At 40.9% G+C, this 25,608-nt stretch overlaps 2 protein-coding genes across 2 annotated transcripts in view; one reads left to right on the plus strand and one right to left on the minus strand.

The window, feature by feature from the left end:
* Positions 1–1,838: 1,838 nt before the first annotated feature.
* LOC118405236 (progestin and adipoQ receptor family member 3-like) lies at positions 1,839–9,903 on the plus strand. The gene is made up of 9 exons (XM_035804618.1): positions 1,839–1,908; positions 3,070–3,311; positions 5,945–6,062; positions 6,746–6,890; positions 7,113–7,268; positions 7,514–7,633; positions 7,902–7,988; positions 8,843–8,933; positions 9,110–9,903. The coding sequence occupies exons 2-9, from the start codon at positions 3,137–3,139 to the stop codon at positions 9,241–9,243; spliced, it is 1,026 nt and encodes a 341-aa protein (XP_035660511.1). The 5' UTR covers positions 1,839–1,908; positions 3,070–3,136; the 3' UTR covers positions 9,244–9,903.
* A 1,017-nt stretch (positions 9,904–10,920) lies between these two features.
* LOC118406067 (diuretic hormone receptor-like) overlaps positions 10,921–25,608 on the minus strand; it is a 21,192-nt gene continuing 6,504 nt past the window's right edge. Inside the window, exons 2-11 of the mRNA XM_035805925.1 lie at positions 18,824–18,931; positions 17,941–18,035; positions 17,265–17,365; positions 16,479–16,608; positions 15,309–15,465; positions 13,538–13,668; positions 12,788–12,978; positions 11,629–11,764; positions 11,427–11,468; positions 10,921–11,091 (exon numbers count right to left, since the gene is read on the minus strand). Coding sequence (XP_035661818.1) covers positions 10,921–11,091; positions 11,427–11,468; positions 11,629–11,764; positions 12,788–12,978; positions 13,538–13,668; positions 15,309–15,465; positions 16,479–16,608; positions 17,265–17,365; positions 17,941–18,035; positions 18,824–18,931 — 1,262 coding nt within the window. The remainder of the gene's footprint in view (positions 11,092–11,426; positions 11,469–11,628; positions 11,765–12,787; positions 12,979–13,537; positions 13,669–15,308; positions 15,466–16,478; positions 16,609–17,264; positions 17,366–17,940; positions 18,036–18,823; positions 18,932–25,608) is intronic.

A 25,608-nucleotide genomic window follows, 5' to 3' on the forward strand; every position in this document is an offset into this window, starting at 1 on the left:
GTGCGTGTATGATCGTGGACATGTATGTTTAAGGGCACTGTACTGCAGGAATATGAGAAAGACTAGAGAATTCTCTAGAATTTGTATGCACTGAAGTCTTGCTGTATTTATGTTGCCATGGCTCCTGTTATATCAGACTTAATCTTAATACGCATTCCCTATTGGTTAAGGGTAAATGAATGTGCTCCTAATAATCAAAGATAAGTAACTTGGTTATCCACAAGATAACAGTTACTCAGGCAACTGGATAAATTTCTTTGGAAACGGGCTGACGTTCCAGGTAGCATCCACTATATTTTCGTCATTGACTGAACAGGATCAGTATATGTGGCGCCTTCCGTAAGTATTTGATGGTAAAATCCTAGTTAGTACAGCTTTGGCTATGGCTAAACACCTACAGGTGTGACGGATCGTTCAGTGTAATATAACCAGCTGCTGCCGCACGGCGTGCCTGCGAAGTTGGTGTATACGCCGAAGGGCGGTTATACCGGCTATATAGATACAGATACAGATACACGAGAATGTCTGTCTCTGCCACATAGACCACATCTGTAGGCTGACTCAGGTCTGTTGTTAAGTTCTTTAATTAGGATAGGCTTTTTTTACAGTTACTCAACTGAAAATATGATTTGAGATTTCATTGAGGTAAAGACAAAAATCCAAAGGTTCTGTACACCAGCATTTCTATAACAAAGTTGTCTTTTCTTTGAATTTTTGCCAAACACACGTAAGATCATACCAAGACTTCACCGGTGAAAGGTAGTAGTTGCCAACTGAAAAGTCTTGGCGTTTCCAAAATCCTATCAAGTTGCTTGAGTTACTGTTATTTTGCATATCATATTACCTGGATATATAGCCTCTATTGACGGAATTAGGTTTGTTTGTACAAACATTCCCACGGGAATTTAGTCTCCGATGTAAACAGAACAGGTGAAGACAGTCCGAGTGGAACTTCTAGGCACACAAGATGGTATCTACAGGTTTACAGTCACCTTTCGCAATTTGAAGCATCAGAAGACGTAAGATAATGATAGAATTACATCTTGGACATTCATATACCAATCAAATTCAGATGCATTGTGTTTTACATAGCCAGATGTACAGTGTATTATACAATGTAATACGTTGTATTCCATATCACAGTGTAGTAGACAACAGATTGTGTACAGCCAAATACATTGTACTGTGCCTTAGGACATATTGTCAAGGACAGATGTGGTTTCAACTATGCACCTAACTTACGACAATGGCGGTTTAAGATGGTAGAAAGTACTAGAACCTAAAAAAAATTAAAAAAGCCTACTTGTGGTCTTTCATATTTCCTATTTGCAACGTCAAAAATCGCAGACACTACCAGCATAACCCGTGAACAATAATGGCACCAGCATGTCAGAGGTGAAGTTTGGCATTTCAAATACGTAACCGTACGACTAACAGTATATAGTGGCGTCCGCACGCGCGTCGATTTCCGTTCGTTTCCAAAGCAAAAGTTTGCGACCTCAATCCGAATCGTGCAAAGAAGCTGCATAATGAGCAAATATATGCCGTATATTGAAAAAAAAAATTGAAATCTACACTAATGAATGAAGACTTACGAAGTCCTTTAAACCAAAGTATGTAAAGAATTTCTTATCTGGCATACCACGTTCTGTGTTCAGACATTTGTTCAACCTTGTTCAACCACTTCATTATTCATATTCATGAAAACTATTCTACTCTGCGCAGTTTCTATTAACTTTGTACGCTGGAATAATTTTCGTGTGCCCAGAGGATGTCGACGTCATCATGCAAATCAAATCAGTGCGGCCTAATCAAACAAGTTCGACAACAGTTCGGTAACAGCTGACCCATAACTAACCAGTACTACGAGGTGATTGCAAGTTCGCTGTCGCCCATTTTGTTCCACAGGTGGGTATATATATGTACTGTAAAAAGTGGCGAATTTAGGGCCCCCTCCGTTACAGATTCTAGATCTTTGAGGAGTAGAAGAAGGAAGGTATGAGCTGCATTTTGTCGCTGTGAAGTGTTTGAAAATCTATGTAGAATATTTCTGCATATTGTTCTTATTGTATCATAGAAAACATGTGTTGACGGTGGGCAATTCTGTTCAAATGAATGCATAATGAATGTGCTTTTTTGCTCGACAATCTCACAGTTTATAGCAATATAGCTGTTAAACATGTAAAACAATATATTACCAGGCTAGCATATCGTACATGTATATTTATAACAACAAAATATGGTATATGTGTATGTGTTACATGTATACAATTTGTTACATGCATATTGTCACATGTGAAAAATGATATCACTTTTAAATGAAGCGCAAAGAAACTGCAGGGGGTATAGGACTTGACAGTAACAGTACATGGAAATGCCTGTTTGTATACCAGATAGGGTGAATTGTGCTTATTGGCAGCAGTGTAAAAGTCTGTTAAAATAAATAGAACTGTTTTCCACAGCAAGCTAGTGGTAGGGGCATGTGATCAATGAGTGTTCATAAGCCGGGTTCACACGTGCGTATATATTCAAGGTCGTATATGGTCCGCATACATGGGAGTTCTAAGCCTCTACCGGGCTCCTCAGGTCACTGAAAAATTGGTAAAGATTGGAGAAATGTCGAACATGCCCAGGGGAGTTAGCTGGCCGAGAAGTATGGTTTGCGACCAGTTAACTCCGCTGGCATATTATTAGTATCTGGCTATATACTAAAAAAAAAAATATTTGTCTAATTTCTATTATTTTTCTAGCGACCTGTGGAGCCTGATAAATGCTAAAACCTTCATACGGACTAAAACGTACGCTCACGTGTGAACCCACCTTTACTCGGGGTTTCAAATACGTCGCGTTACACTCCAAAGTTACTCAGAAATCATGTTCCCAAAGTGCATTTTGTTAATACTCAGTCTGGCGGAATACATGTGAATGAGAAGGTGAGATAATTAGTCGCATAGTGGCAGACGTGACCAGAGTACCAACTACAGTCGATACATTTATTGTGTTACACTAGTTTTCCTACGTTAGGGTGCAACGTATTGCATTATCGATTTTTGCCATTTTCCTCTGTAGTTTACAAAGGACGTGTCAAGCTAGATCAGCGTGGTTCAATACGTTCATTATAGACGCCGGCACACCCATGGACGGGTGGGCGCACGACGGGCTCGGCGATGGGGCCACCACCGCACGGAAGAGGGAAGCTGGGCGGGACAATGTTCAACATCTGCCGCCCAGTAACGGACCTCACTACGGTAGTACACCGCCAGCTAGGAACGACTATACAGGTGTTAGGGGACGGGTGTCGGCTCTACCAGGTGAGCTAGCTAGACACGTGCTTGTATATGGTTGGGTTGGTAAGATATATATGACAGGCATTGCCACATAGCTTATGCGATATTAGACACACTACTCTACTTTCATTCAGTAGCTTAAAAAACGAAGAGACATTTGAAAGATATATTGATGGTGTTTGAATTAGAATTGCAGTGGAATTAACAGACACGTCAATAGGAATCTTATTTTAAGGTCAACTGAAGGTTGGAAATATGTAATATATACGCACAGCATGTTCTTATCATGGCAACGCAAGTTTCGTGGATTGTTACTGTCATTTTGTTAAGGTATATATACTATTTAGGTTTATGAATGACACCATGGTATGGTCTATGAATGTACTCTGGCTATGATACAAAAATTTGACGTGTGGAAACAGGCTTCGAATGGCCCCATGTGAACCAACGATGTCTATTTTAAGATTATCTATTGCGTCATCTTCTTCGACTTATGTAATATTTCTAAACCATAAGGGGAAACTAAAACATAGGGCTGTAATAGAATTATGAATCATTGCAATGGTAAATTCGTGCCAATACGAAGCAAATGATTGAATGGGGCCCAGAAATAGCGTGCCTATATCAGATATGCCAGACTCAGAAATGAATAATTTAGAGCGTAGATTACCCCATAGTCACATTGGTACATTGTTTGTTGGAAGCACAATGATAAACACACAAAAAAACATTATTGGGGTATTTTGTATATTCTGAATCTAATTATTTCGCATTCACTCCAGCTGAGTTTAGTTCCAATGTTGTTTGAATATTAGACAGGCGCCATGTTGTGCGTAGTGAGTGATGGAGATGTCAATAACGCCGCTGGTAGGGACTGTACGCGCGTGACGCGGGGGGTTAATGGCCATGAGGTGGTAGAGAAGTAGAACTTTATTGCACGACAATTGTTAAGGATCGATATAATATGTGGCAACGTGTACATACAAAACAGTTGAACTACATTGAGTTGCTAGTATCCAACATTTCTAAAGAACTAACCTATCTTATGAATGATGATAGTTTAAACAATCAAGATAGCGTTATGTGTGCTATATTCTGGAACATTATGTTAAATGACAGTGTGCTGCTGATAGAGATGAGTTCGTGTATAGTGGGAGGAGTGGGGTTGTGTGAGCAGTGTGTGTGTGTGTGGGGGGGGGGGGGTAACAGCAGTTACGAACAAGAGTATGGAAACCAAGGAGGTTATATCCTCCTTGACGGAAACTAATTCTACCCTTCTATCCAGACCACATATAGCTGTTTTATCTAGGAGTCTGTAGGCTCAAAAAAAGTAAAAAGTCATCAATACAAAAAGTAAGATCATCAATGCAAACAAACACACGCCCTCACGCAATGTTAATATTTCATCATATAGTGAACACAAGGCAAAGTAGAGATGGGGGGTGACTAGCTGCTAACATTCATAATTAATCCGAGACAAGCACATGCCTTTTTACTATTCATTGATGATTGCACATGTGTGATACCTCTTACATGTGTCTACCCATTTGGTCCATGGGTGCCTGCCGCGAAAACGACGAAAAAAGTTTTTGGACACTCGGAAAAAGTCGAGATGAATGTGTAATTACTCCCCCTATAATAGCCTCCCTTATTTGGGACAGCGCATTATAAAACAAACCATAAACAACTGCTCCCCATATCGTATCTGAAATGAACTGTCCCTGAAAGAACCCTGCTCTACGGTCTATCGGGTTGTGGATTGCCATATTGCACTATATCGAGCGTCCCGAAGAACCCGGATGTAGAACGGCTCACCACCAACTAGTACATTTATACAGGCTTTCAGGGAATTCATGACCTCATTGTAGTATCTATAAATAGAAACATCGGATATTGATATGGCTATGAATAATGTATGTAAAACATGATCCGGTCCTATTTTTTTCCATATATAATGTTCATGTCGGCTAGCTTTCTAATACGGTGTAGTGATATCAACTATTGCCTTGGTAGACTTTGAATACATTGATCTGATCTACATCTAATCACGTCATCATCTCTTAAAAGCTTGCTTTCTCAGTTAACCCTAAAATTACATTGACTACATTGATGTCAACACTAATTCCAAATGCTGTCTCGGCGAAAAAGGTGAAAACTACACGTAAAGAAGTCTCAAACCAAGATTTAACTCCTTCAGTCCTTGCTTAAACATAATCACCACCTGCAGTTCCAAAACATTCCGCTGGGCGGCACAAACCTACGTACTCTTTGTTCGAAGAGCTATCTACCACGCAAATATTACGACCATAACAAGTCCACAACACGAGATGTCAAACTGCACAGTCCACTGTAGTACCTCAAGACTTGACCCAGCAACCAAATATCAATAGGATCCATCCACAGCTTCTCGACTTTCGCTGTTCACACACAAATGTGCGCGCACACACACACAGACAGACAGACAGACACACAAACACATAGACACACACACACCACACACACACACACACACACACACACACACACAAACACACACAAACAAACACACACAAACATTACAAAGACACACACATAGACACACGCACACCACACACAGACTCACACAAACACACACACAGCACCTAACCGAAGGGCTTATCAACTTCTTTCCTTCCCAGTCCGCCCTGGCCTGCTGACTGCAGACGAACTGAGCCCGACGTTACGTGAGGAGGTACAGAGAGCCTACATCTACTACGGGTACAGAGTCAACCTCACCACATGGGAGTGTATTAAAGGGTACGTTACATCAAGCATTTGTTACTTTCTTCGTTTTAATAAACAGGACAAGTTGGCCACTTTCTTTGATTTTGTTTCAGTGCTATAGTCGAATATACCTAGATATACAATGACACTGTGACTTTCGTTTAAGTTCTATCGATTACACTCTGGTTACAAAACTACAAAGCACATCAATGTAATCCTAGTCACTTACCGTATTAGCATTAAAAGACTACGTATAAAAACATAGTGATGTAGGACAGTGATAGACACTTCTTTTTAAACCTTTAAAGCAACCCAAGCTTAAATGTAGATATTCATATCCATAGATATTCAAACCACTAGGCTATTGGCAGATGTCATCAACATAGATATATAGGAAACGTAATACATATGAATCGATAAATCGATTGACCAAAACACTGTCCCCTCCCATGCCCCACCTGTCATAATTACCGAGGTTTCACCCCTTTTCCCATTTTGAGTTTATATGGATAGATGTATACATAACGTTACAGATGTTTCAGTCCAACTAACCTATGCCAATAGAACGCTTGTGATCATGGAGGTTGAAAAAGGGACCCTCTTTCAACCTTTTTGGTGTAATGAATGGAAAACAACCAACGTAGTTACCTTTCTCGTAATGCCCCCCTCCTCCCCCATCAAGTGTGTGATAATAAAGCCAGAATTCTACTCCTCAGCCTGTTTGCCCTGTCCAACGAAACTGTAAACATATGGAGCCACCTCCTCCCAACCGTCTACTTCGTCGTTCTCTTGGCAAAAGAAGGAAGCCAAGAGGAAGGATATGCTCGCAACGTCCGACTAGCACAAGAGATATGCGCTATAGTAAGTAGAGCCGCTAGGGGGCGTTCTTGCATGGCTGACAAGCACCTGAGAACACCAGTTTGTTCTACCTGAAAACGCAGGCTGAAAACCTGTCATAGATATTGAATCCATGTAAATCATACCTTTAAACACAAAGAGAATGACGAGTTGATAACAATATGATCTCTTAAATTCTTTTGAAGTAGCATATAGAAATTTCATCTTTGTCATATTTCACTCTAGATTGGCTTATTTGGCTCCACGCTGTGCCATCTGATGTGGGGACATAAGTGCGACAAAGTTCGCCGTGCGTTCCTGGCCACGGATGTCGCCACATTCTGCATTGCTGTGATGGGCTCATACATAGTTTTCCTGCACTATGGCTTCTATTGTATTCCGGTAAGTATTACGTAATTTCCGGTTTGGTCGATGTATGACTTGTCTTATCATCATAAGAGCAACATCTACCAAATGTTTGCCTTTATCATTAAAGATACCCCTGCTCACATAAGTAAAAAATTTAAGCATAGAAATACAAATATTTTCCGGCATGCAGCCACTCTCTCATTGGTCAAGTGGCCAATTGACATGCGCTATCAATGGTTGAACTGCTTATTGTGATTGACAGAATTGTTCTATTGCAGGGTTGGAGAAACTTCTACCTGTCTATATTTGTCGTTTTCCTGCTTGCAAACGTCATTTCTATCTACCGATATGCGTTTGAGCCGGAGAGCGACAAGAAGAGGGAGGAAAGGCTTGTACAGGTAACTGTTACGATCTAGCAGGTCATCTCTGCAAAGTGACATTATAAGGCCAATCCTTACATTGATAGTTTACGTTCAGAAATTAACAATATTCACATATGCGACCTTGACATCCAGGTGACAGGTGACTAACCTCAGAGATGAAGACAGATGGCGGATGCCTTCTGAACGTTTCTCCATGGTTTCTTACCATAGCTTTTACTCACCGTGTGTAACAGTTTGATTCTGTATGTTCAAATCAAATTGCAGTACCATGTTCTTCCCACAGGCGGCGTGTGTGGGCTCGTTCCCCTTCATCTCCATCTTCCACCTGTTCCTGGTGCTGTGTACGGATTGGGACACGCTCCACATGACGGTAAGTCGGCAATGGGCTGATAAGCCTTCTCACACTAGTTACCACACACGCGCGGGTGTCAGGAACTCTAGGTAATATTTCAAAGTTGAAGGCCCCCAGAAAATCAACATTCCGTCATATTCCGCCATTTTGCAGGCGCCATTACGTACCTGGCATTGTTACACAAATCGAAACAATGGTAAAGATATCAGACTGTTGACGTCCGCGAGGGCCTTCAACTTTGACATATTACCAAGAGTTCCGTCCACCCGCGCATGCGTGGTATCTAGTGTGAGAAGGCTTATCTAACATCATTAACTTATACATGAAATAAAAGGATATGGTGTTTTGCATAAGCTCTTTCTCAGAAATCAGAACACATGTGCGGCGACAGGAATTCTAGGTAATATGTCAAATGTGAAGGCCCCGAAAAAGTGTACAGTCCTTATCTCGACCATTGACTCGATTTGCATAACAACGTCTAGACCGGTTTTGTTAACTTTTTCGGGGCCTTGCCCTTTAACATATTACCTAGAATTCCTGTTACCGCACATGCGCCCTGATCTCTGTGAACGGGCTTATTGACGGATAGCATTATATACATACATATATTGGCCTAGGTAGACAGATATAGTCAATCCATGAAATATAACTTAATTGAAGTACGCTGTATATTTTTCTAATTTTTCATGTAATGTTGTTTTGTTGTTACATCATACATGTGATATCACTTTGAAATATGAGTCTCCCAATGTGATTCATTGGATAGATAGAAGAGAATGTTACTGCATAAGAATGATAATTCTGGTAGTTTCTATAACATGAATGAGAATTATCTATTTGTAACACATGTTTTTGTGTGGATGTATCTCCAGACCTTACTGAGGATCTTAGTGAATGCCTACCTCGCCGGTGTAGTCGCCATGGCGTTTTATGGTCTTCATATTCCGGAAAGATTCTTCCCAGGTAAGAAAGCTATTTCGGAAATGTTTTACCAGTGTATCTGAATTCGCTTGCAATTATCAAATACGTCAATTTGTCAAAATAAAGACAGTCTACTATGTGTGCTACCCAGTAGGGAGTACATGCACAGTTATAATCAGATATTAATGTTACTTGTATTTCACCTCTTTCCACCCCAGGGAAACTGTGGTTTGCAGGCTACAGTCATCACTGGTGGCACCTTGTCGCCACCTTGTACCAGCTGGGCTGGTACTATGCATGCTGGGAGTTAGATGACGTCATCCAGAGGGAGTCGCCATGTTTAGAGTCTTAATCTCAGGGAAATTTCGATTAGAATTTACAGTTATGATTAACACGATAGGTGTGACATATAACGCACATATGCACATCGTTTTTTTAGAAAATATATACCACAAAGTGGAACGTGTTGTTTCTTGTCCTATCACACAAAAAAGACAAAAGCAATACGAACGTACAGAGTATATTCAATCCACTGACAAGCGTACCAATTGCATGGACCTTGCACTGACAACGCAATAACCATCGCTGCACAGCTAAATATACAAAAATACTATATACCACATTAGGCAAGTAATATCTGAGGTACAGGCATAAATACTTATATACATGCCTTCTTAAATCATATCTCAATACAATACTGTAGTACTATAACAACATATCTAACAGCTATGTATACCTCATCAAAACAGTCTAACGAATAGATTAAGAAGGACCGTCCGTGAGTCGTCCAGAAAATAGAATAGTATGGTAAATATTTCCTTCATACACATATAAACAGCAACAGTTTAGATATTACAAAGTAATGACCTTGCGTTATAAACTTCATACTAGTGCAATCCAATACAATGACGATATGGTAAACAAAAATGAATAATGAAAATTTCACTAGTACATCCAAACAATACTTAAGAAATGTACTTCTCTTAAAAGCAATAAAAGTGTAACATCTAGACAAATGAAGAAGGTGTCTATGGCTGACCACATTGCGCTGGCTCCCTACAGTACATAGTCTGTGTAAATATGTAGAAAAATGGTCCCTGGAGTATATAATCTAATTGAAATACACAACTATACTGTTTATGATATGTTTTCTCAAATAATATCTTGCAAGGTATCTGACCTATATGAATGTTCACGATTCTAAGTACGCATGTGGAGCGAAATGCATTGCAGGTTATAAGTCAAAGATAGAGACCCCTGAAAGAAGAAAACCATGTCTGGAAAATGGCCAAGACAAGGTTTTTAGGGGATGCATTTGTCTGCGCATGCGTACTTAGTACGCGGGCCTCCTTTAATTTTTGACAATTTTTATTTCTGAAATCAACTCTTTGGCTCAACCTGAACAGTTCTCCATTGTTTGCCAAACAGCAACTGTGAAGTTGTTGTTCGAAGATTTAACTGATCTTCCAAAAGTCTGAAATGATATATTTCAGATTGCAATCATCTAGTATTTCATCATTTGACCGTGACATCCAAAAGCAAAAGTCGCGCACGGTCCGCAGTATGCAGAGTCGCTAGTCCCGCGCGCTTCCGTAACCTTCTAACCCATAGTCACACTTCCAAACTGCGGGGGCCCGACCGGGCAGCTTGCGGGAACGAAAACTACGGTACAAAAGACACCAAAGTACACAAGACGTAAAGAGAATAGTCGTGGGAGTTATTTGTGTATATTTTTACGTATACATTTCGATTTTTCGTTTCCACAAACAGCCCGACCGGGCCCCGGTTTGGAAATGTGACGTTAGCCTAAGGTCACATTTCCAAACCTGGGCCCGGCCGGGCAGCTTTCGGGAGCAAAATGAATGATATGTCATGCCTATGTATATTATTTTGACATTTGTGTATTTTGATATCTTGATGTCTTTATGATAAAACGAAAATCAAAATGTATACCTAGAAATTTGATTTTTCGTTTCTTAAAACATCCCGGCCGGGCCCCGGTTTGGAACTGTGACGTCAGCCTGAGGAGTTACACCACGCTGGAGCGCTCACTGCGCTGTATCCGTACATCCGGGTCCCGGCCGGGGGTGCAGGTGGTGGACTGAGCGCTGCGCCGATGGCAGTTAGTGGCCGAGAGAACCGTTTTGTTGGTCAATGGCTGCTTCTGGCGGTTCATCCGATCCCTGATCACGGATTTCACCTAGACATATTACAAAAGCAGATCTTAATGCAATAATCCATCCTTAAATTCAAATCTTAATCGCTGCATTTCTTCCAGAGGGGAGGTAGGTAAATATCTATTAACATACAGTCCTTGCGAATTTCATACATACTGAATTTGAATTTTCTTCAATTTTCTACATTTCTTATTACTTGAAATGACTTTATATTGAAATATGAAATATCTATTGACATACTGTCCTTGCGAATTTCATACTGAATGTGAATTTTCCTCAATTGTCTACATTTCTTATTACTTGAAATGACAGTATTACATCTACTGCGAATAAATCAGTTGTGAAAATGTAGGCCTACCTCGTCGTTGGTGAAACAGTAGATTATGGACACGACCAGACCCTGTGAAGACATGATATACGATATGCGTAAAAATTCGTATGTGATTAGATATTTTTTCCATTAATCAAAAGTACAAATAGAAGGTTAAAAAAATAGTGACGCTGTATTTGTGTGATCATCGCAAAAATCATTATTTTATGTCGATGTAAAGTTTGTGCACCTGTGTTGACTGCAACAGTGCGTTGAAGATCTGAAAGATGTTCTCGCCAACACCGCCATCTTGCGGATCGACGAAGAACAGCAGGTTAGTCAGGCCCAGCAAAGGCAACAGCACGAACAGGGCCCGAAGAGCCTTCCTGTAGTCGCCATCAACAAAGACAAATTGCACTTCAGATTTAAGCATAGTGAGCAGTTGAAATGCAGAGTTGTACCAAGAACATGGTTACTTTTACAGCACATGGGTATATCCGTGTCATACCAATTTGAAAAGGTCCAAATTAAAGGCCTCGTCACGTCGATGAAGGTTAGAAATCAAGGTAAAATTAAAGATACGCCAAACAGCAATTATTTAAGCAACTAGATGTGATTTTGGAAACAGTTTTAGATAATATACGTTATTCTAGAGTTAGTTTTATTAGGCTAAAGAAGGCGCTTGCTATTTTGGTTTAACATTGGACCCTTTAATGTTACCTGCAATTAGCCCACGAGCAAGAATTTGCAATAAACTGATTTGCTATCTTTCGTCAGCTCTCTTACAATCTATCTTCAGTGTCAAGGACGATAGATAACGGGTGTTATCTGAAACGTCTGACCGTTTCCATAAACCATTTCCAGTTGCTTGAGTAATTTGGCGTTAATTAAGGCCTAGTCGTTGCTATGAAGTCCTACTAACAATACTTACCCGTTGAAAATGAAATGAAATATTGATTCCAAAACGCATGTACTAACGCAAAACACCAGTAGAACATGAAAGTCCATCTGAGTCTTCAACTAAGGCGATGCTGATTTGATTATATGGATGACCTCGTCTAGAAAGCCGATGTGAACGTGCGAATCAGAAAAGTTTGGCAAAGTGTATAGCATGAATGGGCAGGAAGGTTGAACAAATGACTGAACACACAGAGAATGGAATACGTTACAATAGATTCTTCATTTTTGTACTTTCACACTTTCTTCTTAATTAGACCTTGGAATAGACTCTGGCATTGCATGACACTAGTATACTTATTTTGCAATGTACGGCATGTATTTCATCAGTTTGCAGCTGCTTTGTACAATTTACAATATAGTTGAAAACTTTTCTTCTTAGAAACGGCCGATTTGCTTGGAGATAATGTAATGCAGACAATCAAACAGTGGTGACCTCTCCAATAACTGACCTTATTCTCTCCATCTCTCCGGGTTTCTTGGGGACGGCAGCGGCCGCCATGTTGGACGTGCCGTCCTTCAGGTCCAGTTTGAAGCCCAGGGTCAGCTCGTGCCATGGCTCCGTGGCGTGGGGGGTCTTCTGGTCATCCTTAATCTTCGTTACCAGGACGGCCAAGATGTGGAACAGGAAGTACAGGTTGACCTATAGGGGGAGGTGGGGTGGGGGGTCGTTGTAAATACAATCATGTCTGTTATGTTATGTTATTTAAAAAATTACCTTCATGGAAAATGGTTGTATAGTTTTGGGCTCCGTGTGTCAGTACATGCATGCGTTTCCATGGCAATAGCTTTGGATGGACTTTGATGATATTTGATATGTGGGTAAGTGTTGTACAGCAAAGGTCAATGTTTTGTGTGGGCCCTCTGGTGGCAACTGCAGCACAAGTTCTGGTTTTTGTATCTTTTATCCTGGACATTCTATGGTGTTGTTAGTTTTTATAAATATAGTCAGGCACAGAAAATTTATCCCTTGTTAGGACAATTTGGCTATATGCCTTATTATGGGAATTTTTTATCTATCTGTTAGGACCAAGAAAGCTAAGGAAATATCAACTAAGTCAATAGCTTGAAAATTTGTCTATCTTATCTTTTGGTCATTCACTGTTAAGTAAATCGTTTAGCCAATAAAAATGACAACAGCAAAGAGAGGCACTCTTAGGATCTAGCAATCAACATGATGTAATAAATTATGTTTGAATTACCAGAAGAGCACCGACGATTGGTCCAGAGATGATCCACACGTACTTCAGGCGCCCATAGTGGTGCCAGCAAGGTTTGGTGTCGTAAACACTCATAACCACTGTCCACACCGCAACGAACACCACCGGGGCACCTGAAACAATAGTTCCGTTAGGATCATTCTCAACTACTGAATAATTACACTATTGGATAATGCATTTATTAATTTATTTATTAGGAAATGTCAATGTGTATTCTATCCACAGATCGTAGACACTCATCATCACCGTCCAGACCACAACAAACACCACCGGGGCACCTGAAACAATAGTTCCGTTAGGATCATTCTCAACTACTGAATAATTACACTATTGGATAATGCATTTATTAATTTATTTATTAGGAAATGTCAATGTGTATTCTATCCACAGAACGTAGACACTCATCACCACTGTCCACACCGCAACGAACACCACCGGGGCACCTGAAACAATAGTTCCGTTAGGATCATTCTCAACTACTGAATAATTACACTATTGGATAATGCATTTATTAATTTATTTATTAGGAAATGTCAACGTGTATTCTATCCACAGATCGTAGACACTCATCATCACCGTCCAGACCACAACAAACACCACCGGGGCACCTGAAACAATATGTCCTTTAGGATCACTGTTAACTACTAAAAAAAAATAAAATGTTGGACAAGTATGTTCTATTCACAGATCGTACACACTCATAAGTTCATAACCACCGTCCAGACCACAACGAACACCACCGGGGCACCTGAAACAATATGTCCTTACTAATAGAATCACTGTTAACTACTAAAAAAATAGAATGTTGGACAAGTATGTTCTATCCACAGATCGTACACACTCATAACCACTGTCCATACCGCAACGAACACCATCGGGGCACCTGAAACAATATGTCCGTTAGGATCACTGTCGACATGTCAAGTACTACAAAGATAGAATGTTGGACAATGTATATTCTATCCACAGTTATATAACAGCACGATTACACTTTTGCCTTCGGGAGTAAGCTTCAACTCCGATGGGGGGTTTGTTTTTGGCCGAAGTATGTGTGTTTTTGTGTGTTTGCCCCTGCATGTACTAGTATATCTCAAGATACTTTTGATCGATTTGTTTGAATGACCCTGTGGTATTGATGTCTGCCATACATGTAGTTCATGTTCAATGACATCAATTTGAAACACCTGGCGCAGCTTAAAACTTGTTGAGCATGAACTGTTATATTACCTTGTAGTCATGTCTACCGTGGATTAGCCTCTTCGCGGGGGCATACTATATGATGCTTTTTGCTGCCGGGGTGATCTTTCGCACCCGGTAGGAATTTTGCGCGGAGGAGTTTCAGCCAGTCGGATTTTAATTAGCCATCTAATCAATAACTCCTACCAGATGAAACTCCTCCGCACAAAATTTCTACCGGGTTCGAACGATTAATCCAGGGGCAGAAGTTACTATTAAAGGGTGATAAAACTATGGTTAAGACATTAAGAAATTTAGAAAACTCCTTCTGTAATAACCTCAGATTTCTAAACTTAGGGCCGGGTTTTGTGGTAACAAAAATAGAAATGTGTACGTAAAACTATACAAAAATATTAATAGTCTCTTTACGTCTTATGTAGTTTGGCGTCTTCTATATCATACTTTTCGTTCCCGAAAGCTGCCCGGCCGGGCCTCGGTTTGGACGGTGACTATATCTGCATGAGACCTTCCATGTTCACGTTACATATCGTACTTAGGCATGGTAGGTACTGCTTACCCCAGCCGATCACATAAAAGACAGTGAGACTGGAGATGTGTCTCATCACAGCCACCACACAGCGCACGTAGAGGAACAGCCCCTCAATCAGCATCCAGAAGATGTTCGTCAGGCTGAAGTACTGCAGCAGGACAACCAGGCCTCGGCACACTGCGGGCTGGGGAGGGCAGAGATCCGTAGTGTTCATGTGGCAAGACACCTAAAATCTTAGCCACAATATTCATGATAAGAATAGCATTACTTTAAATATCCGATCTGAAAGCACAGGTAAAGCATACATAGAGCGTACTTTCATGAAAAAATATCATGCTTTAAAGTGTATTTAAAGACTGGAAGGAGCCCTACTCTTTTCGATAAGACAAGCAATATTTCAAAAATCTTAATTTAAAGCTCACATAAAACATTCGTTAAGCACATTCTCATAAAAACCACCACCTTTTCGCATGATCTAATGCGTGCTTAACGACTGGATATCGTTTAGTGTATAGACTCTTCAGTACTGTCACAATGATTATCAATTGCATCGATGAGCAAGTTCTTTTCTATATTAAAAGCCTTATCTGCAATTGAAATCTACGCATTCCTCGCATGGTCGCTCTAATACCATAATATTTCTGTACGAGGAACTCTTTATCGCAAGGACGTCAGCTTTACAAGAAAGTTGTTAATTGGATGCAGTCGCTCCCATGGTCTAACCTACAAGTGGGATCCCCACTCACTCCCGCCATCAGATCTCAGGGAGCAGGCTGCACGATTTCTTTCTCCGTCACCCCCGTTCTTCTCTTCCTCCTTCCACCTCTTCTTCGTGTAACGTCCAACTTCAAAGTGGTTGAAGGCTCTGGACGTGGAACCTTAATCATTCCTCGCATGGTCGCTCTAATACCATAATATTTCTGTACGAGGAACTCTCTATCGCAAGGACGTCAGCTTTACAAAATACGTTACAAACGCGCTCAGGGGCATACGTGCGTGTATGATCTCTTTAAAAATTGCATTTTATTTATGATTTCGCTGCTGAAGTAGACTTGAAGGACATGGTGAAACTTAATGATATAACTTAAAAGCAACCCTTGCGGCTACCCCCTCCTGCGTGCTATTAAAAGCAATAATAAGTGACAAATGTCAAATGTCTTACATATGGAAAAGCAGATGATGAAGTGAATACGGTACCTCATTCATGTATTCATAACTGCCGGAGATGTCGAGAAATGGTTGCAGCAGAACGATGAGAATAATGGCTCTCAGGATGAGTGACAGCACAAAGTGCTTGTGTATTCTGATGCGGTCACACTGCAATCTCCTGCAAAGAAAATCCATCAATTGGTAGCAAGCACTTTCATTTCACAGTAAAGCTACTTTGGCATTCTCAATCTTGTTTCATCAGCCTAGCGTGAGATCAATATCTACAACACTATAGCACATATAGGATCATTTCGTCCTTCTTATAAATGCTTCTATTTTCCGCATCATTGCCAGTGCTATTGGTAAACGGATGCATCGCAAGACAAGACAGGCGAAGATCAAACAACTAATGCCATTATTGCAAGACGGAATTTCTTTGACATGCGCGACTGCTCATTAAATACATACAGAGCCGGGAAGTTTATCACATTTGACATGAAGTTTATTTATTCATTCATCTATTTACTTGTTAAATGTTATCACCATGACAACGTTGTACTCAAGAGATGAACTCACCGGAAGTAGCAGAAGGTTATCACCATGACAACGTTGTACTCAAGAGATGAACTCACCGGAAGTAGCAGAAGATGAAGAGAGTGACACTTATTCATTCATCTATTTACTTGTTAAATGTCATCACCATGACAACGTTGTACTCAAGAGATGAGCTCACCGGAAGTAGCAGAAGATGAAGAGAGTGACACTTATTCATTCATCTATTTACTTGTTAAATGTCATCACCATGGTAACATTGTACACAAGAGATGAGCTCACCGGAAGTAGCAGAAGATGAAAAGAGTGACGCACAGAGTGAGCAGGGAGAGGCTGGACCCGACCACATAGATGTCTCTCACTGCCAGTAGAACTGCAGCATCCTGAAGAAAAGATCAATGTAGCAAAGCTAAAACTTCAGTTCTTTGACTCCAACTCACGTAAATGTCTAGGCCGTTCCAAATATAGGCATGCCCAATTGATGTGTAGGATTTTTTGTACAATAGTTCTTGATTGTTCTGACGCCGAGTCCCTGACAAGACTCATAAAGTAACGACTGTAGCTAGACTTGTTATCTCAGAGACTGTCGCGCCAAGTCGTCGCCATACTACATAAAGATGACATTTTAGAGTAAAGATAGAGGGAGATGGGGTATTCATTCTGCATAGGGGTGGAACCAAGTTTGAAAAGCCCCTAGAAAGAAATGATCTATGAAAAATATACATAAAGAGGTATGTTGGGTTTCTGATGTGTTGAGATATGATTTTGTGCTCTGTTCCCTCGTCACATTTCCACAAAGGGGCCCGGTCGGGTAGTTTGGGGGAACAATGAGGACGATATAGATTACAGCAAAAACACACAATGGACCTTGTGCATATTTATTGGCATAAACTTTAATTTTTCGTTTCCGCAAACATCCCGACCGGTCCCCAGGTAGGAAATGTGCCGTATGCCTTACCGGTTTGAACGGGTACTGGAGACAGGCCGTGTAGTTCGTCCAGTTCCCCATGAGCCATTCTCCGTCTTCGTCACATGTCCGGTGCGCTAGAATCTCTGATAAGATATGTACCATATGTGTTTCAGCTTAGAGCTACATCATGTACGAGAGGTGGTATCTCGCCGCACATGGGGCACCGGTGCGGCACTGCGGGGTTCCTTCACTGCGGCACTGTCACAAGTGCAGTGAGATACCACCTATAACATGGTCACAAATCATGCCCAACTCATCATTCAAAGCTACTGTCACACAGTTAGATCAACTTTTGACTTCAAACATGAATGTGAAACTGTTGAACCGTATATTTAGAGTTAATGAGTTACGCAATGTGTGATTGTATATTTGTCTTGTAACAGACTGGGGCAATGTGGCGCTGCACTGAAGTTACGTTACGTATTTCAACAGCGCCACAAGTGTAGACAGAAGGTAAAGGTAGTAAATCACCTCCTCGACCAAAGTGAGGTACCCATTTTTACACCTTGAAGTGAGGAAGATCATGTAACGTGCCTTTCCCAAGGGCACAACGTCGGGGCACGGCGAGTATCAAACTTACGACCCCTAGCTCCGAGCCCAACACTCTACCACACACGGCGCCACGAGTTAAGGAATGATTCTGATCATACTGAAAATCTGATATGATAGCTGCGATCAATGTATGTGTCACATTGTACATCATTGTAGAAAATACGGCAAAAAGCAGTTACCCAAGCAGCTGCATATGATATTGGAAACGGCCAGATGTTTCAGCATTCGTTATCTTTCGTTGGTGACACTGAAGTGATCAGGGAGAAACTGGTCTTTTATACCCTAACTATGAAGATAGAAAATATAATTTATTCCTTACTTGAGCTGTCGAAGCCCTTGTGATGTGGACATGGTAAGAAGATGGTGTGTCCTGCCGGGATGCTCGGCCAGCAGTAGATACTGTCCCATGTACTGTTACAGCTCAGACCTAGAAATAGGTAACAGAGTAATTCTCGGTCTAGATGTACAAAAACCAGGAAAGTTATAGAAAAATAAACAATTGGGAAACATCTGAAGCGTGCTTGGGTCATTGCCTTTAAATACACACGGGGGAAGGAAAATTAAGTTACTTAATTGAAATATGTATAAGTATACAAGTATATATCTTTACCCTGTGCTTTCTCTTTATCTCATCATCTACCATGATGGTAAGGTATATTGGAAGAAAACGATAGCTTTTATCTTTAACAGAAACATTTATTCCAAAATCATTGTGTAGTCCTGTCAAGAAAGTCTAACTAAGGGCGCGGTCAGATAGGTAGTGCGATCGTCGTACGGTCAGTAACTTAGGGCATTTTAGAAGACAAAAATATACGTCTCCTGCAAATTTCAACTGTCTTGGTACACAAAATCCTGTTTTGGATCCAAGTAGGTGGTTATTTCTGTCACGACCTGTTTAAAAATCCCATGGTATCAAAAGGCACGACGATCGTGCGACCTATGTGACCGCGCCCCAAATCGCGCTCTTATCTGCCCGCATATACAGCCCTAATACCCCTGTCACATTATCCACCATCTTCGGGCGTATTGATGGAAGATCGGCCATATTTAAGATCGACAGAGGGTTGCTTTGCGAGTATTTTTCACCTGAAACCCGTCTCTGTCACATATAAGCCATACTTTGCACCTTGTACAATTGTTGTGTAATAAAGTTATTATTATTAGTGAGGCTCGGGTGATTGCCGCAGAATCGTCGTCCGATCAATTTTGGCCAAATGTGAAAGGGGTATAAACAGTAAAATGATTGCGTAACACATGATAGGTGAGATTATGGAGCTTGGCACCGACAAACATGGTCTGTAGTAGGGATCAAAAGCGAAGACTGTAGCTGATTTAAAGGAAATCAGCTAATGTTTACCGAGAAGAGAACACTTTTCCACGAAACCGTGCAAGCAGAATTGACATTACATGTAGCTGCAGTCAGAAATGCCTCTCTTTCGAGTTAACAAGACCCGGGGATTGAAAGTTGCAAGCTGTAAGTTGTAACTTTTTGCTTAGTTAGGGAGAGTACTGTGATTGGCACTGCGAATGTATAGAAATTTTCACAATACGCGCACCCATGGGCTCCTAGTCAGCCATATGTGTACAGGAATACAAATGTACCTTTTATGGTGCACCTTGCTCGCGTGTTGCGATAGTAAATATAGAATTGTCCGGATAACGTCAAACGCAGCTGTGTGCCAGAACGCTACTTTTTTAATGGGCACATGGAATAACAGCATTTCATGGAAAATCATCTACACACATTAATTGGCCCCATCACAAGACCATTCTTTTTATGTTACATGCGTAAATCCTGCGTCAAACGCAGCTGCCCTTTGAGAATAACAGCTTCGGGTGTCTTCTAAGGGGCATGTGGAATAAAGCCTGATTATCGCTAGAGGCTAGCAATGAATATGATACATACATATGGAACTAGACCAACCCGTACGATATCCCTTTACCTTATTTTGAACTTACAATACTTTACAATACTAACAACTGAGTATTCTCAGACTGAGATGAGAATGGTAGTAATGTACAGAATGTATCAAAGGATCACTGAAAGGTATACATATCAGTCGACGAATATCAGTGGGAAAACATGGATATTTCTGTTCAGTTTGATCAACAAACGTCCCGTTAAGAATTGTTTAAAGATTGCTTTGTCACAAGGTTGATGAACTGATGTAGCCAATCCATTTGAAATTCGATACTATTGATGTAGTCATTGGAACCCTTGTAGGTTTGTATATCAGAAAGCATCTGGACAATATACTTATGAATGCGTCACATCCTTTGATGTAAGGAAATGCCGGTATCACCTCTCGTCCCTGCCAAAGGCAAACATCTAATAGGGTTTCCATGCAGGTAATTGACTTGAAGTAAGATTGCAGCCTTATTGGTCAAAGTTTACCTCTAGGAAGCCCACACTACAGAATCCGTACCACGCTGATTGAGTCCATTCACCCCTCTTATAAGGTCAACCCTACTTCAATGGGCGCTACTGCTGCACCGTTGACATGCATCTGACTCTAATGTAGCACTCTGCTGAGGCAAAGTGTCATTCATCTTCTACATAAAGGTTGAGGGGGACTACATACTGCAGGGTCAATTGGGATTTGTCCAACACGCCATGGCTTTTATACTCTCCACAACATGTAAAACTTGTCCCTAGGATAGAAATAGCCGCGTGTTGGCAGATACAGGTCACTTCTCGTGCTCCTTGAAACGCAAGCAGAGGCTTACGCACTGGACTGTGTGACATTGCAATATGGCGGTGGCAAACTGTAATGGTTGATTAACCACCATCAACACAGTGTTATGAGAATTTGACTAAGGACGCCTTCGCAAGGTCAATGGAGGGTTATGGCTCTCTGAAAAGCCGATGACTCCAATGCGAGATTGATCACTGTATGCCAAAGGTACCGCCGGGAAAGTCTTGGGGCTTGCATTTGCAATGCGTGGCATTCAGGGATATCCTAGCCTTTTACCCCGGTTGTATGGACAATAGGTTGGATGTATTAACTTGAAAGTTCATCTGTGCTGGTAGAAGTCATTCTTGAACTAGTTGAACTGTAATATCCAACACAAAAATTGGAGTCACCCAAATCTCTGACACCTTTCAAGCAAGGTTGGATGTATGTTTGAAAGTACACATGTACGTGTAGGTAGAATCAAAATCTTTCTGTCACTAGTTTCAATAGAGCTCATCTCTCTATCCGACACTATAAATGTACATTTTGAAACCAGCATACATGCAAAAATGATGATTCAGATTCATTATAAGACATATATCTATATGGGGTAAGGGGAGAGGGAAGAGATACAGAGATGACTGAAAAGAAATGCTTGATCGTATCCGCTGATGTAGAGCAAGCTTAGTCTTTTCTTGAAACCAAGTTACAATGGTGTGTCTAAAGGATTGGGTTTGATCTGATGAATCCAGTGTTGTGATAGAGGATCTAGTAGCTAGGTAGTCAACCATTAGCACCACTCAACTCGTGATTTTTACCTTTCAGAAATATGATGACATGTTTATCACTGCGTAGTTGTTGCAAATAAATATCAAGCAATTCCGGTGCTTGTTACTTCCTTGTAGGGATGCGACTTCCTTCGTTGAATCTCTGTGTTCGGTTGTGTTGCCTTATTTCAATACACTAGGGTGACAGGAAATTGGTGTCAACGCATACTGACGGCAAGTAGAGGTCGAATTAGAGGTCAAAATGGTTCTCCACCGGTTGGTTTCCACACGCTTGGAAATTTAGGTCAAAGGTCCAGGAAAAGGTTATCTCATTTCCGGTCTTCAATTTCCTACAAGACGAACGCTTTATGACAGCCAGTGAAAAATTCATCTGACGGAATCAGCGAGAAATAAAACAAGAAATCTCCAAAAAAAGAAAATGTTTCGTGTTGATTTCTTGTTCTTCTCTGTCCTCAGGTTTATTTCTATTTACAGACGTATGATACATACTTTGGAACACGTTGAAACTCTGATGATCTTTAATGAACAGAACGCACGAGGAGATAGCGAAATAGGCCTCTTTATATTCTGTTTGGATAATTTTCTCTGGTAAGTTGTGTTGCCTTTGATGTTTATCGTACCGTAGCGCTGTGATGTACATATGTTATAGCGGCCTCCCCGCCTCCCATTGCCGTCTCTCTCTTCATGACGTCCTTGTAATCAGCATCACCTGTAATACTTTAAGGAGTAGTTTCCTCACTTCTTCTCATAAAGAGTCTTTTAAAGCTGGGTAAAGACTGTGGTTGAAGGCCGGGACCATTTACAGCAATAGATATGGTATAGTAAGGATAGCAAAGTGTTAAAGTGTTGAAGTGGAGAGAATACAAAGTGAGTAGGCCTGGGCGGTATCTACACACGCAGACCTTCCGTGACCAAATGGTAATGTGTTTTACATCCACGCATCTACAGAATTCAGCATGCTGCAGGGTACATTATGGCAGATGAAGGCTTTCTTACGGTGTTAATTATGTACACTTTTGATGTCAGAGAGCATTGGATATAGATACAAATCACGAATCCACTTAGCCCTCAGATGGCGGGTACCACGAAGGAATCAGCAAAATATCAAATATTCATTTCGTTGACATGTTATATAACATATATGATTGACACTCCCGCAATGCTTTCGTTCAGGTCGACTTTCGTAAGTCACGAATGCATGGACGTGGGGCTTAAGACGTTCTCCTTTGGAAAAACGGGGCCTGAAAAAAAAAACAGTTGACCGGAGTCAAGTAGAGTCATACAGCACCAAACAGAATCCTTTGTAGCAAAATGAACCATCGTTTTGAGTATCGCCCATTCACAAGTGCTCCTAGATAATTATGTCTAGATTCAGGTCCCGACCTGGACGTGATCCTCTGGACCTGGACCGTACCTGTACCTTATTTACTGTACTGGTACCCGTACCCCTAGTCGCCATTCAAAGCTTACAGAACATACGTTCTACTTGTCTTGCAAAGGAGACTGGTGGAAGTGTGTTTTTAACGTCTCATGTTGGCTCGCTTGCTTGGTTGTTTGAGCCTTTCTTTTTTCATAAAAAAAACTCAAAGTAGATTGCTGTTCGCTTTTTGTTAAGATTAATGACTAACAAAAATACGGCTAACACGATCGGCTCCGTACGTCATTTTCCTCCTAAGCAGTCATTCTTTACATACAAGGTGCAGAGTAGACACTTGTTCAAGTTGTTGTACATTGTAAATTTCCTGAAGATAAAATCGTGTAAAGATGGTTCGATGAAGTTGTGGATAACAGCGTGAAATTTTCACAATGCCTAGTGTGGAAATCCGTTTGAACAGTTTGGCTTCAGTGCAAATGTTGACATATTCGGTACGCTAGGAGGGGCAAAACTTCACACCAATCAAGTCAGGTTCTGAGTGGGTTATTATCTAGGTAAGTGTGCAATGATTGCACTCGTTCCATTTGGAGTTTAGCTGAAAATGTACTTATGAGGATATACATTCTACTCACGTACACTTGAAGCTCTTTGCAGCCAAATAAAGCATGTCTAGAGCACCGCTGTTGTAAAGTTTTCGTTGCCACAGTAAATGGTCTTTTCACAGATAAATCAATGGTTTCTATTTGCAGGTGCAAGTCCAAAACATTTTGCCACAAATTCAACTAGTAGTTTAAACCACTTGAGACCTCTCGGCTTTCTGCAAATACTCACCGAGCTGCCTTTGACGTATTTAAGGGCATAGAGATCACTACACACATCTCGCTGATGTACCTAAATTACTAGACTAGTACTGAGTACATCAAAGAAGCATAGTCATTGTTCTAAAAGTCAGGGCATGAGGGCTACGTTGTGGATGTGTGAGAGAGGAACTAGGATCCATTCAATGTACCGACAACGACCACTTCCACAGTAATGACGTATTCCTGACGTTTATCTTCATTTTAACGATATTGTTCAGAGCAAGGTCATTAGACCACTTTAAGGCAATGAACTAAGAAGTTGGAAATAATTGTACAAAGAGATAGCGATGGACATTTGTTTTGAAGGCTGATGAGTTGTAGACAGCAGAGAAATAGTTGTCGTTGATAGAATTCCATAGTTTGGCTGTCCGGGGAATCTAACAGTTGATCCCATCAGCACTGCATTCCTAACCACGTTTTAAACTCAACGGTCAAAAGGAAACAACCTACTCAAGCAGACGTTAGGCTATGGGCTGTTCTGAACATTTCTTGTCGTTGACTGGCGGACACGAAGAAATTAAACTCTGACAAAGCAGTAAAACAGATAAAAGCACAAAAAGACAACCGGAGCCTAATCAATGCTGAGAGAGTAGCAAAGATCAAATTTGCATTACGTTTTGCACGACACCATACTTGTTGTGTGTGTGTAATGAGGCATGTTATTGACTTTTACATCAACATAGTTCGCGACGTATACGTGCAAGGACGTGTAATACGTTTTAATTTCTAGAGTGCGTAATGACAAGGTGCTAGATTGTTGTTGTCGTTATCTTGTGGAACAAGAAAGCAGTTCAATTAATCTCCCTGTGGGCAATCTTACGTCAAATCAACTCGCTTCTCGGAGCCTGAAAACGTACATCTGTGATTCTACGTGAACTTTCTCGACACAAACGGCTCTTTGATCTTGCCGCCAGTCTCAATCACACTCATAATCAAGAGAGATTGGAGGTACGTGTTTCCGTGATTTTAGATTCGTAAAAAGGCACGAAAACTGTGTTTAGACATGGTAGCGATTAAAACTAACGCAGGCGCACATCGGCCTAAAGGACACGTTTATCTCTATTGTACCTCTGACATAAGCATTTCCGAGAAAACCGTGCAGTATAAAGCTGATATCTCCAGATACAAGAGTGACACCTATAGATTCACAAGTGTAGACGTAGGATAGACACTTAGGTGGTGGTACAAGGTCATAAACACTAGGGTACACATTTTGCACTAAAATAGCACTTTGGTTAAAGTGTTTAGTCCAAAGTAGACGCATAAGGCATGCCGGTAACTATAAAGACCTTGGATCGATGCAAGCCTTCAACATACTTAGGTAAATGTCTTTATACCCCCCTCACATTAGGCGCGATTCGATCGGACGACGAGTCTGCGAGCTCTAATTTACGAGGAGGCATGAC

Source organism: Branchiostoma floridae, chromosome 18, assembly GCF_000003815.2.
Source record: "Branchiostoma floridae strain S238N-H82 chromosome 18, Bfl_VNyyK, whole genome shotgun sequence".
In the NCBI taxonomy this organism is placed as follows: domain Eukaryota; kingdom Metazoa; phylum Chordata; class Leptocardii; order Amphioxiformes; family Branchiostomatidae; genus Branchiostoma; species Branchiostoma floridae.